A 12759-nucleotide genomic window follows, 5' to 3' on the forward strand; every position below is an offset into this window, starting at 1 on the left:
TTACAAATGGAAGTATTTTGCAGAGGAATAGTGAAAACAGTGCAGTAGTTGCTTAATCCATGTTCAGAGTAGCTTGTTCCCACAGAACATCAGCTGCTGTGGTTAGAGGTTCTGGCTTCTAGGATTGTGTTATGGCTACCAATGTCTAACTTTGTGTCCTCTTTCACTCCCTCATTCTATACAGTTAACCCCGACGCAGCCCTGTCACGCCCACAGCGCCCCCTTTCAGCCCGGGCGGCCCACCATGGACCACCCATGAAGGGCTACCAGGTGAGCCGCAGTTTGTCGCAGCACTCATCTGGCCCATGCCACTGCATGCCTGAGGACTGCGATGCTGCTCAAGACTACCCAGAGCACTACCAAGGGCACAATGACCACCCCTACTATCCGCCTGGTGGGCCCCCCGAGCCACTGGCCCCACCCCACTCTGGAGGCGGCACCTTCCCGCGCTCGCACCCTGTCCAGCAGCAGACCTATGACTCATGTGAGGAGTGTCTGTCATCACACAGCCACAGCCATGCCAAGATGCACCGCATCCCACCCAACCTGCTGGACCAATTTGAGAAGCAGCTGCCCTTCCACCCTGATGGCTTCCACACACTGCAGTACCAGCGTGCGGCCAGCGTGGAGCAGCGCAGCGAAAGCCCCAGTCGCATCCGCCACCTGGTGAACTCCGTACAGCGCCTCTTTGCTAAGTCCCATTCACTGGAGGCGCCAGCCAAGCGCGAGCTCAACGGCACCCGCAGTGGCAGTGGCAGCGAGGGCCGCGAGAGGGAGCGAGAACGGGGCCACCGCAGCAGCGGTGAGGATGTGGGTGGGCAGCACCCTGGTGGCACGCATCAATCCCGCTCGACCCGCCGCAACAAGAGCCGTGAGCGCAGTAAGAGCGGTGACTCACGCCAGGAGCCACGGCACAGCTCTCGGCACCGCAGCAGAACGGCTGGCTGGTGGAGCTCCGATGACAATTTGGATAGTGACAGTAGCTTCCTGGTTCCTGGTAGGCGTATCGGGCGGGGGATGGCTGCAGGCCCTGAGAGCCTGGATGCAGCCATCCAGGAACTGACCCTGAAGAAGGCCAAAGGGCCTGCTCCAGCAGAGTGCCTGGCCTGCTCCACCATGGCCCGGGCAGGAGATGGCGGCCACTCCCTGAAGAGGAGCACCTGGTCAGCCATGACGGTCAGCCAAGCCAGAGAGGCGTACCCAACCTCCCGGGGAAGTGGAGCAGGGGGAGGGGGGCCAGGGTATGATAGGGCCCTGGTGCCCCTAGACACCAAGATAAAGGAGCGCAGCCTCCACTACCTAAAGGCAAGTGTGTGTGTGTGTGTGTGTGTGTGTGTGTGTGTGTGTGTGTGTGTGTGAGAGAGAGAGAGAGAGAGAGAGAGAGAGAGAGAGAGAGAGAGAGAGAGTGAAAGTGAGGGAGAGATATTCATCAAGATAGATATAGACAGAGAGAAAGAAAGAAAGAAAGAAAGAAAGAAAGAAAGAAAGAAAGAAAGAAAGAAAGAAAGAAAGACCCTTCCAACCTTTACAACATGCAAGCAAGACCCTTAATCAGAACAGGTACCCCAGATCAGATACATTTGTTTAAATATTCATGGTAAGGTTGGCACACACACACACACGCGCACACACACACACACGCACACACACACACACACACAGATACACACACGCACACACATACACACACACACACACAAACAAACAGACAGTCACCCTGCTGCTCTCATTGACTTGCAGATTCACTAACCTGACAAAAGGAATTAATCTGTGTTGGGAAACAGGCTATTTGAGTTGCACTGAGTGACAGTTCCTTCTTGCAAAATAAGAAATGATGTGGTGATTATTTTTATCAGTTGTTACTCTGAGGGATAGAAGTTTGACACCTTCTCAAGCCTCCCTCACTTCTCTTGGAAAAAGTCCCATCAAGTGCCAAGGGAGCCATGACAAATAACAGAAATGTGTGGCCTTTCAGAAACTACTGTCTACTGATCAGAACCATTTAGGGGCTCAGTCTGCCAGCTGGTTCCTGTAAACCTCACAAGATACATGCATATATCATGTTCATATATAAAATCATCATACAAATAGTCTAAATGAACAATGAACAAACCATGTGTTATTTGGTGAAGAACTGCATATAGATTAGTTCCTTAGTTACAACTTTCAAACCCACTTCTAGTAGATGATAGTCACTGCTATAGAGATGTGATGAAAGAGTAAATCAAGAAAGATTATGTATACAGCATTCAGCATTCAGTTGCTAATGTATAATCTGCCATGCATACAAAGTATGCATGTACAGCCATATCCTCTACCTATACATGTGCACACAACTCACACAAACCAGCACAGATGTGAAACTGCTCTTGCCCACATGCCTAGTCACTCAAACACACTTGGAAGAGTGATTGGCCTGGCCTGACACCAAGCAAAGCATTTAGTTTCCCTTCCCCCTTTCATAACCTCCATCCCGATTACCGAAGGATGCCCGGCATAGGGGCTGAGTTTCTATGGCAACGGCAGGTAATGAATGCTGCTCTTCCTTCTTTACTGCTCCATCAGCAAACCCCAGCTGAGGTCCCTTACAGAAAGGCTAGTACCCAAAGGTACATGTGCACATACACATGCACGTTCACATGAGCGTGTGCAAGCATGTGCATGTCCATGCGTGTGTGTGTGTGTGTGTGTTCATGGATGTGAAAGAGAAAAGACAGCATGTTAGAGAAACTGAACTTTTTTAATTCTATCTGGTGTATCTGCTTTTAATGATATTCTGAATAAACCAAACAATAGTCTGACTTCAATGACAGGATATGTGATACTTGTAAAATATACATCCTTTAAAGTAATACAAAAAAGGTTGAGCATTTGCCTAGTTTTGCTCTTTCCAAGGATGATGTCAATAATTCCACTGACATCTGGCAGTGTTTGCACTGTCTAATTTGGAATTGTTTCTAGCGTCTGCTGTAATAGCTCGGTAGGTGGGCACTGTAACTGTGTGCATCAACACCTTCATCAGCATTGCTTCAGTTTATTCTTTTTTCTTAAATATATTTCTTGGCTGTTTCATTAACATGTGGATTCACAACCTGCAAGCTATTATAAAAACATCAAATACACTGTTACAGTACCTCCATATCTTTAAAATCCTATATAATTTTTCTGTAATTAAACCACAGTCCCATCAGTTCATTTTCAGTGCTCCACCATAAGGAGCATCAGGGTCTGTTCAAGCCTGCCAGACTCTATTTTCCAGTGACAGTTCTGGTCAGCACAGCGGGTTCTGAGATACAGGAGTCAGCAGATATTGGCTCCCTTACAAGGGCCGACTCAGCTCCCTCAGGCCCTTGATGATTATTTTTGTTATCAGCCACAGGGAGAGAGAGGAAGAAGTGTAGGGTACCCTCACCAATAGGATTTCAGCAGTATGGTGGTTTCATTGTGGGACAGTGCTTTTTTGATTTGTTCTAAGGACCAGAATAAATGAGACGGCATCGCTCCCTCTCACAAAGTCACCCTGCATGGGTTGCAATTAGCAGCGGCAAAGGTAGGATGAAAAGGGAAATGTGTCAAGATGATGAGAAAGAGCTCCAAACAGCTGCCGGAGATGTGGAGGGTAATGTACCTGAGATGGAGCAGCTAGGATGGGGAATTAGAGTGCCAAGTGCAAAAGTATGTGTGAGAGTGTGTGTGAGTGTTTAAAAGAGAAAAGTTAAGATAAGTCAGCAGTCGTAGATAGTTCATTAATACAGGAAAAAAAAAATTCTAAAAAAAATTTCCTGAAAAAAAAAAAACACAAAATGGAGGACATAGGGGAAAAGAGGAAGTAGGTGAATAGCTGAGCATGGGAGCCTTTTGAATGCCTTTCTCCCATCCCACAGAATATGAGACATAAAGAGAGAGATCATGCTGAAACATGTTTTGAAAGCAATGACCTTTAAGTGCCACATGACTGGTCTGTCAAAAGTGTGTGTGTGTGTGTGTGTGTGTGTGTGTGTGTGTGTGTGTGTGTGTGTGTGTGTGTGTGTGTGTGTGTGTGTGTTTGGAATTCCTGCTCTGACAGAAGTCACAGAAGGAAAGATTGCTCACTCTAGAGCCACTATATGTGCATGTATGTGTGAAAAATTGACATGTGAATGGGCTGTACAGTGTCCCGAACAGCTATTAGTTAAACAAAGTACAGCATCAAAGCTAAGTGTCTCACTCAGCACTGCTGACGTGTTCACACTTTGCCTCCATTATAAACGGTCTGTTTGGCTGCAACCAGGTATATGTGTTTGACTGCAACGTTACCCTACATTGCCTTACACCTCCCAAAATGAAAGTACTCGTTTAGATGCAGCCAACTGGCCATGAAAAAGACCACATTAAAAGTATACCTCTGTGACCTTGAATATGGCTGCACAGCTTCAAGACAAAATCTCCTCCAGCTGGTTCAGCTGATTCTTTGCCCTTGACCATGAGGGGATTTGTGAGAGCATGGTTAGAGGACCCTTATGTCATGCCCAACAATAAAGTGTCACATTATTGAGATATGAACATGTAGGCCTCCTCCTTTCTCGATGTCCATAAAGCGCCATTGGGTCTCATAGCCCTCGCTACAGTGAATCCAATAAGCCACAACTCTAATAAAGGATCCCAGTGGTCCAAGGCCTCTGATTCTGGCGATAACTTAGCATAGTCACTTCCCCTGCAGTGATGGCTTTATTACTTAATCGTCTGAACTGGTCCTCGCCCCAATGCAGTTCGGACAGGATGGCACGCTGACTGAGCTGCACCCGTGTGTCTGTGTCAGGTCCCTTCAGATGAGTGGGGTGGAGGGGGCATGTCAGACAGTGGTGGAGAGATCCCTTGCAGGCGCATGCGCAGCGGCAGCTATATCAAGGCCATGGGTGATGACGACAGCGCCGACTCTGAACCCAGCCCAAAGACGTCGCCCAAGCACTCGCTCCTGGCACAGAGGGAGGCCTTCCGCCGCTCCATAAGCATGGATCAGCGCTCCTCTGCCTCCAAGTGAGTGACACACTGATTCTGTGCTGAATCTTGCATGGCATAGTCTAGATGTTTACATGAGGTGATCACTTTGTTATTTACACCATCTAGAAAAGCTGCACCTGATAGGCTGCCTTGCATTTTTCAGTAATAAGTTGTAATCCACTGCTTCTGCTAGCGTCATTGTTGCATTGTGTGGTCCGTTGACAGTCTGTACTCTGTGACTTGTGCATAGTGTGTCAAGTTTTATTGGTCTCTTTCATAAGTGACCTGGTTTTGAACAAAAGGAAGATATCAGCTGGATGTTATATATATTTATTGTATATGCATTTCAAAATACTGTTTATGCAAACATGAATACAACAGATATTTTATCTATGCATAAACATGAATTTATACAAGCACAAAATATCCAGGCATCACCTGCCCCATTTTTAATTCATGCCATTTATGAAAGAGGCCCCTAAAAATATGGCGCTTCCATACTAAGAGCAAGTTTCCATTAGTCAGTAAACTTCTGAGTAGATGTAATGAACTTAAAAGGGTTTGGTAGTGTTTAGTCATGACTATGCAATAGGTGTCACTGATAAGCAGGCTGCTCTGTATATTTACTTGTTTTATCACTACTTCCTCCACAGATATTCATGTAAACAGTGTACCGATTCCTACTCAAACAGCCGTACCACACCAAAAGGCCACACTCGCTCACGCAGCTACACACGCTCCCTTACCAGCTCTCAGGTAACCCCTTGTGCTGCTCTGGCCAGAGCCAGTCCACCCTATTCCAAGAACTATACAAGCCTCATTATTGCAGGTGTAATTGTCCAGGTCTGGCTGGGGCTTTACATCATGTGTCATGAGAGTTCATCTAACCCAAAGGCTAAGCCCTGATTCTCTGCTGTCATCCTTCTTCTGATTGCACTGTGTAGCTTCATGGTCATTCATTAGTCATTGAAAAGCATGACAAATGATCTCTGCTTCCATGATTCTCTTTCATCTGGCTGGCTAGTCAAAGCATTTATGGGGTCCCTTTGTCTACTGCTTCCATACAAAAATTCATATTCTACCCTGTTTCACCATATCCCACAAAGATTTTATAGGGCATTATTAACTACATCACAATATAGGCAGCACTGGTCTCACATGTGAGAGTGGAATTAATCCATGTCACTGCATCTCTGTGCATTGGCAGCTGGGTGACACCCTGAACCGTCAGTTTGAGTCGGTGTGTGAGACCATGTTTGGAGAACTGGAGTCACAGGCCGTGGAGGCACTGGACCTGCCCGGGTGCTTCCGTACACGCAGCCACAGCTACGTGCGTGCCATCCAGGCAGGCTGCTCCCAGGATGACGACTGCTTGTCTGTCTTCTCCATGGCCGGCCCCCAGGGGAGCATGAAGGGCGGAGCAGGTGAGCCGTGGCTGCGCAGGTGTAGATGCAGGTGTGGGTGTGTAATGGGCATGTCTGCTATCTGCTTTTTTCATATCTCTGTGTAGTAACTGGGATTACTGCCATATCTTAATGAGTTTTTGGATCAGCCACCTAGGCACTGGTGAGGAAACATGTCTCAGTTCAAAGCTTTAGATGTCTCTTTCTTCTCTTTCTCTCTCTCTCTCTCTCTCTCTCTCTCTCTCTCTCGGTCTCTTTCTGCATATTTTTTGTGTCTGAGAGAGAAAGTAGACTGTCATGCATGTTCTTACTTTACTCTTTCTGATGGACTACACCCATTTAAAGAAGAAAATCTCAGTAGAGATTTATTCAATCCTCTGTGAAGTGTCAAATGCATCCATGCACCCCCCTGTAGATACACACACACACACACACACATACACACAAAAGAAAGAAAAAAAATGATGTCTATAAACCCAGTGATTAATAATAGAATTTCAGACTTTTTGGAAAAGACACACTATGCTTGGTGTATATGTCAAAATTCTTGCAATGAATTTTAGTTGTATGTCAGTAAAACCTGTTTTTTCAAATGGCTTTTTTGGATTCAGTTGGCGTTTTCATCAGAAAGCAACCCCTAATAAAAATCTAATGATGGTGCATGGTAAAAAGATGGGCTATGAATTCTAACTGTACATCTATATTAGTTTTTGGTAAATAAACATTTCTACAAAAATCCCAGGTAAGTGTATCTACAATATTGCTAATATCTATAATATTCTACTAGTGTTCCCATATAGGAAAGGCCCACCTCCACTTCCTCCACGTATGTCCAAGCCCATGATCTCTGTGACAGCCCAGAGCAGCACTGAGTCCACACAGGATGCCTACTTCCAGAGCACTGGGCAGCCCATGCTGGGTCAGCCCAGGCAGCACAGCAACTCCGTGGATCTGACCGAGAGCAGTGGTGGGCGCACGTCTAGAGGGGGATACTACCCAGGAACAGGGTCGGCACGCCTCCGCCAGACCAGCAACTCCACAGAGAGCGTGGATGGCAGGGCCCTGCGGGACGTCATCTACCCAGCAGGCTCGGGGCCCATGAGGCCCAAGCACAGCACCTCAGCTGACAGCCTGCTGGAGGGACCCAGGGGGCCCAGAGAGCGCGGTGGAGGTAGCCTGGGCAAGTCTGCCTCACTGCCCCAAAATAGCATTGCCCTGAGCAAAGCGGCCCAGAGCACAGAGGAGTACAGACAGGAAGGCAAGGGCCGCAAGTGGAGGTCCTCTATAGCTGTGCAGGTGAGGCTTGAGTAGGACATTCAAATTATAGCCATCTGAATTTGCAGTTACATTGGACTGGCTTAGTCACACCATATTGATGGCCTTTATATACATACACACACATTATATATATATATATATATATAATGTGTGTGTATGTATATAAAGGCCGTCAATATGGTGTGACTAAGCCAGAAAGATGTCTCTTTCTTCTCTTTCTCTCTCTCTCTCTCTCTCTCTCTCTCTGCATATTTTCTGTGTCTGAGAGAGAAAGTAGACTGTCATGCATGTTCTTACTTTACTCTATATGTATATATATATATATATAGTTTGCAAGCACTTTGTTTGTACAGCTGATGAAGGACCTCTGTCCAAAACATTCTGTTTCTGAAACTATACTTTACTACAATTTTCTCTCACTCTCACTCTCTCTCTCTCTCTCTCTCTCTCTCTCTCTCTCTCTCTCTCTCTGTCTCTCTCGCACTTTATATATATATGATTTGTGTGTGTGTAAACAATTTCAAACTTTTGACTAGTACTGTTGACTTATATACAGTAGTGTAAGAAATGTGTTCTGTTCCACATTGTGTATGTTGTCCACTGTGTGTGTGTGTAATGTAGGTTGACAGCTCAGAGACTCTTTCAGACTCAGACACCGAGGGCAAAGTGCTAAGAGAGGTGCACTCCATTGGAGTCCAAGTGGAGGATGATAAACGGTATCTGCTCTTCCTTGCTGTCTTGTTTGGGGTTTTTTTCTGTATAGATTTTTTTTTCAAACCCCACCCCCCCCCACCTCCGCCCCCAGTCATGACAAGTGACTCTAATCAGATGTGATTGGACTGACAACTTAACGGGGTTGGGTGAAGTGTGAATCACAGTGTGAGCAGGAAGTGTCAGGGAAGAGAATTTACGTACGCACACATCCATACACACAAACACTCACACAGACACATGCACACAGTGGGGGTGTATGTGTTAGGAGTATGAAGTGTGGTGAGAAGGTATAATTAGGCCTGACGTAATACATCATAAAATGTGAAGAGATGTCATAGTCATCCAGGCTATGGACTGATGAGCTCATTACATGTGGATCATGTGACCGAATCATTCCATTTGTCCACCTCAAGGCAGAGGTCAAGATATCAGGAAGAGTTATACTTAGTTAGGCGTGTTCTTTTCTTTTAATGAACAGAACGGTGTTTTGCTAGGCTGGTGACAATATTGTAATTCAAAGAAAAAATCTTATATTCAGTGTATATATGTTTTATGTTCAAAATGGGCAGTGGTAGCCACCAAGTTGCCACTGTTGGACACCTGAGCAAATTCCTTAACCCTCAATTGCTCTAGTTGTACTCAGTCATAATTCTAAGTTGCTTTGGATAAACATGTCAGCTAAATTCCATAAATGTAAAATGTTATCTTACATCAGAGATCCTGGATATCTACCACCTTGTACACTTTAGTTCTGGCTTTAATAATTAGATACTACTGAAGGCCTTTGTTAACTGGATCATAATGTTCAACATCACTTAATGTTAGGTTAAGGTTGGACCTACACTCTAGCAGTTAAACAGACCTTCAGCATCAGTGTTAGGCATGCCCTAACTTAAACATGAATATGAAAACTTTTATTGTACATGTGTAAATGGGAAGAAATTTACCAATGCAAAGTGCATTTTCTTTGTAGACGTGCACGTTTCAAACGTTCCAACAGCGTGACGGCAAGCGTCCAGGCAGACCTGGAGATGGAGGGCTTTGGCACCCTGAGTGTTCCTACCCAGGATAAGGGTCTGCAGTTTGGCTGCTCCTTCCAGCGCCATTCCTCAGAGCCTGAGTCTGCCGGCCAGCTAGTAGAATACCGCACTGTCCACACGCAGGGTCAGTGGGCCTACCGCGATGAATACCACACCGCCTACTCAGCCGAGCCCTGCCCCCTGGAGCTACGAGCCCCACCCCGTGCCCACTCACCCCTGACCCCTGAGCGGGCAGTGGTGAGCTGGCATGAGGGTCCCCGCAGCTTGCCAGACTCGGGTCGAGCATCTCCCTGCCTCCGGGATGGAGAATTCTTCCTCCGGCTCCTGCAGACTGAGGTGGAGCGGGTGGAGGGGTGGTGCCAGAGTATGGAGAGAGAGGCAGAAGACAATGAGCTACCAGAGGAGGGTAAGTTGGTGGGTGAACATCAGGGAGGTCAGGGGGTATTGTGCAATGACACACCAACACTGTTTCTCACTGACATCTGGATTTCTCAGCACAGTGGTAATGTGACCCAGGGAAGGTTGTGTTGTGAGCCTCTCTCTGCTCTCATGCAGTGCTGGAGCTGATCAGAACTGCAGTGGGCAGTGCCCAGATACTCATGTCCCAGAAGGTGCAGCAGTTCTTCCGTATGTGCCAGCAGAGTGTGGTAAGCAGTAGGCTTTTCCTCTCCTCACACAATCTTAGGCCGCCTTTTCCTCCCCAAGGAGCTACTAATGAACATCATTATAGTTTCATTATAATCTACTTGCAATATGTAGTGACCTCAAAAAAGAAAAAAAAAGAAAAACCCTGGGCCTGTAATGTAGGGCACTCGACTGATTTTGCCTCTCTTACTCTCTCCCTCACAGGACCCCTCAGCATATCCCCAGCCCAGCTCTCAGGATCTGGCCGGCTTCTGGGACCTGCTGCAGCTCGCCATTGAGGATGTGCGGGTCAAGTTCCAAGACCTGCAGCACATAAAGGACTCAGGCTGGAGGCTGGAGAAGAAGGTGAGATGGGAGGTGCATTCACAGCAGCTGCGTGCCCAGGCCATAACCCAGAGCCAAACCGTCAGCATGCCGAGAGTCTGCTCACTCTCCACAGCTTGCTAGCTCCACATCAACAATAGGAGTGGGACTGGACCTGTAGCACAGTGCAAAAGGAAACTGCTGAGCCTGTGCTTCTGAAACATTTAAACCAGCCTACTGCTATCTAATCTATGTATAACTGTTCTCTTTTTTCCTTTTTTATCCATCTGTTTCTTTTTCATTTTTATCCATCCCAAATATTCTCATCCACCCACGATTTTATGGCACTGTCCATCTTCATGCCAATGCGTACTCTCTCATGAACTTGCCTTGCATATGTGTGTGTTGGTGTCTCTGTGTGTGTGTGTGTGTGTGTGTGTGTGTGTGTGTGTGTGTGTGTGTGTGTGTGTGTGTGTGTGTGTGTGTGTGTGTGTATTTGATGTCCTTCATCCTGTTCCCTCAAATGCACTACATCTATCCCTGCTCCAAACACCTCTCTACCCTCACCACTCCTGTCCTTCTCAGGATGAAAAGAAGCGCCCTCCTCCTTTACCAAAGAAGCCAGCAGGTGGCGTGGGTGGAAGTCTGCGGGCAGAAAGCCTGGTCGAGACTGGGCTGAGCGGAGGCGGAGGCACGCTCATGGTGGCCCATGGGCATGGCATGCCCATGCGTGAGAAGTCACTGGACCTGGGCGAGCGGCCGAGGCAGGAGGCTCGTCGGAGGCTCCTCCAGGCGGGGCCCAAACGGGTGGCTTCTTTCCGCCAGAACTCCGCCACGGAGAGCGCAGACAGCATCGAGATCTACATCCCTGAGGCACAGACCAGACTGTGAGCCAGCCAACACTGCTTTGTCCATCACACACCCCTGCCACCTGCACGTACCCCCATGCACATAAGTGGTCAGCAAGGAGGCTTGGAGCCGTGAAACTCACACACAGCACATGTTTAAAAATGACATGGAGAAGTGGAAAGTTGGTTACCGTCTGGATCTGTGCTCACTCACTTATTAAACCAGTACTAATCCTCACAGGAAACAAAGGGCTCCCAACAGCACAACCAATTTGTATGATATTGACGCATTGCTTTGGTAAGGTTTGTATAATATTCCACAACCTTAGAACTGTTTCAATAAATGCCTCTGAAAAAAAAGAAACAAGTGCAAAATTATCTTGGTGAGAGGATCTTAGAATTTAGTTACAAATAACTGACTCTTTTGATATAGTCTTAATATTTTAACTGTGCATTTAGTTTTCCTAGTGTTGTGATAGTAGGTCCTCTCACTGTGAAAGAACAGCACACTCTTGTGGCTAGGTTAAATAAGTGCACCCCTAAAACTCAGGCCAACCAGTATGAATTTGGGCTTTCTCTCTTTGACAATGAACTACAGGAGCAGCATAACTCAGCATCCACACCTATTCATTTTCAACAGGGATACACTTTCAATTGAAATGTCCAATTTGTTTTTTGTTTATCTTGGCATATATATAAATATGGATGCAATGACAGATGAGGATAGAGAAAAAAAAATTTAGGCTCCCAAGCAGCAAATTGTGCTGAGGTTTGGACCACATCTAAATGTTTTAGTTCAACAGCTGCAAGAGAGTGCAGAAGACAATCCCCACTTTCACCTGCATCCTGTTAAGAGAACCGTTCAGAAAAGGAAAACTCCTCACTCAGTCCACTGATCCACCACAAGCATCTATGTGTAAATAACTGAAGTGTGAAATGTTTTTTGGGTGAAGTCAGTATCACTGTCATCTCTGTCATAGATTGACAGAGCCAAAAATTCTAGCCTCTCTAGCATTAGAAAGGAGTTCAAGAAAAATGTTTGTGAACCATTTGGAATTACCTGGATTTCTGCATAAATATCATAAATATTTAATCAGAAATATATGGACTGATCTTTAATAGATAAACACAATCTCTTACTAATAACACATACTATTGGGCTTTTAGACAATACTTAACACTTGCTGTAAATAGTAAGTGAACCCTTGTAATTACTAACTGGTAACAGCAAAACCTCCACCTAATCTTTCCTGCATCTACTAAACACAATTTGCACAATGGCTATGAGAAGGTTTGACTCTTTCCATAATTTCTTCTATGAACACTTCAGGCCATGACTCTGGACTCTGACGTAACTACTCAAACATGGATTTCTTTTTTTTAAGCCATTGTGCTTTTGATTTGTTTTTGTTGGTCATTATTTTTGTTGCATCATGCAACTTTGGTTCAGTTTCAGACACACTGATACTTCATAATTTTCCTGTAAAGTTTCATGATACCATTTTGAAATGACTGTTCCTTCTGTGATCACAAGTTGACCAGGCCATG

At 46.1% G+C, this 12759-nt stretch overlaps 1 protein-coding gene across 1 annotated transcript; it reads left to right on the forward strand.

The window, feature by feature from the left end:
- The first annotated feature begins 255 nt into the window (after nt 1–255).
- On the forward strand, nt 256–12548 carry dlgap3 (discs, large (Drosophila) homolog-associated protein 3). Its single transcript, XM_035529352.1, has 10 exons — nt 256–1305; nt 4799–5016; nt 5634–5736; nt 6188–6404; nt 7171–7679; nt 8283–8377; nt 9349–9821; nt 9971–10062; nt 10265–10405; nt 10949–12548. The coding sequence occupies exons 1-10, from the start codon at nt 256–258 to the stop codon at nt 11252–11254; spliced, it is 3204 nt and encodes a 1067-aa protein (XP_035385245.1). The 3' UTR covers nt 11255–12548.
- The last annotated feature ends 211 nt before the right edge of the window (nt 12549–12759 follow it).

The sequence above is a fragment of the Electrophorus electricus genome, chromosome 8 (genome assembly GCF_013358815.1).
Source record: "Electrophorus electricus isolate fEleEle1 chromosome 8, fEleEle1.pri, whole genome shotgun sequence".
NCBI lineage: Eukaryota > Metazoa > Chordata > Actinopteri > Gymnotiformes > Gymnotidae > Electrophorus > Electrophorus electricus.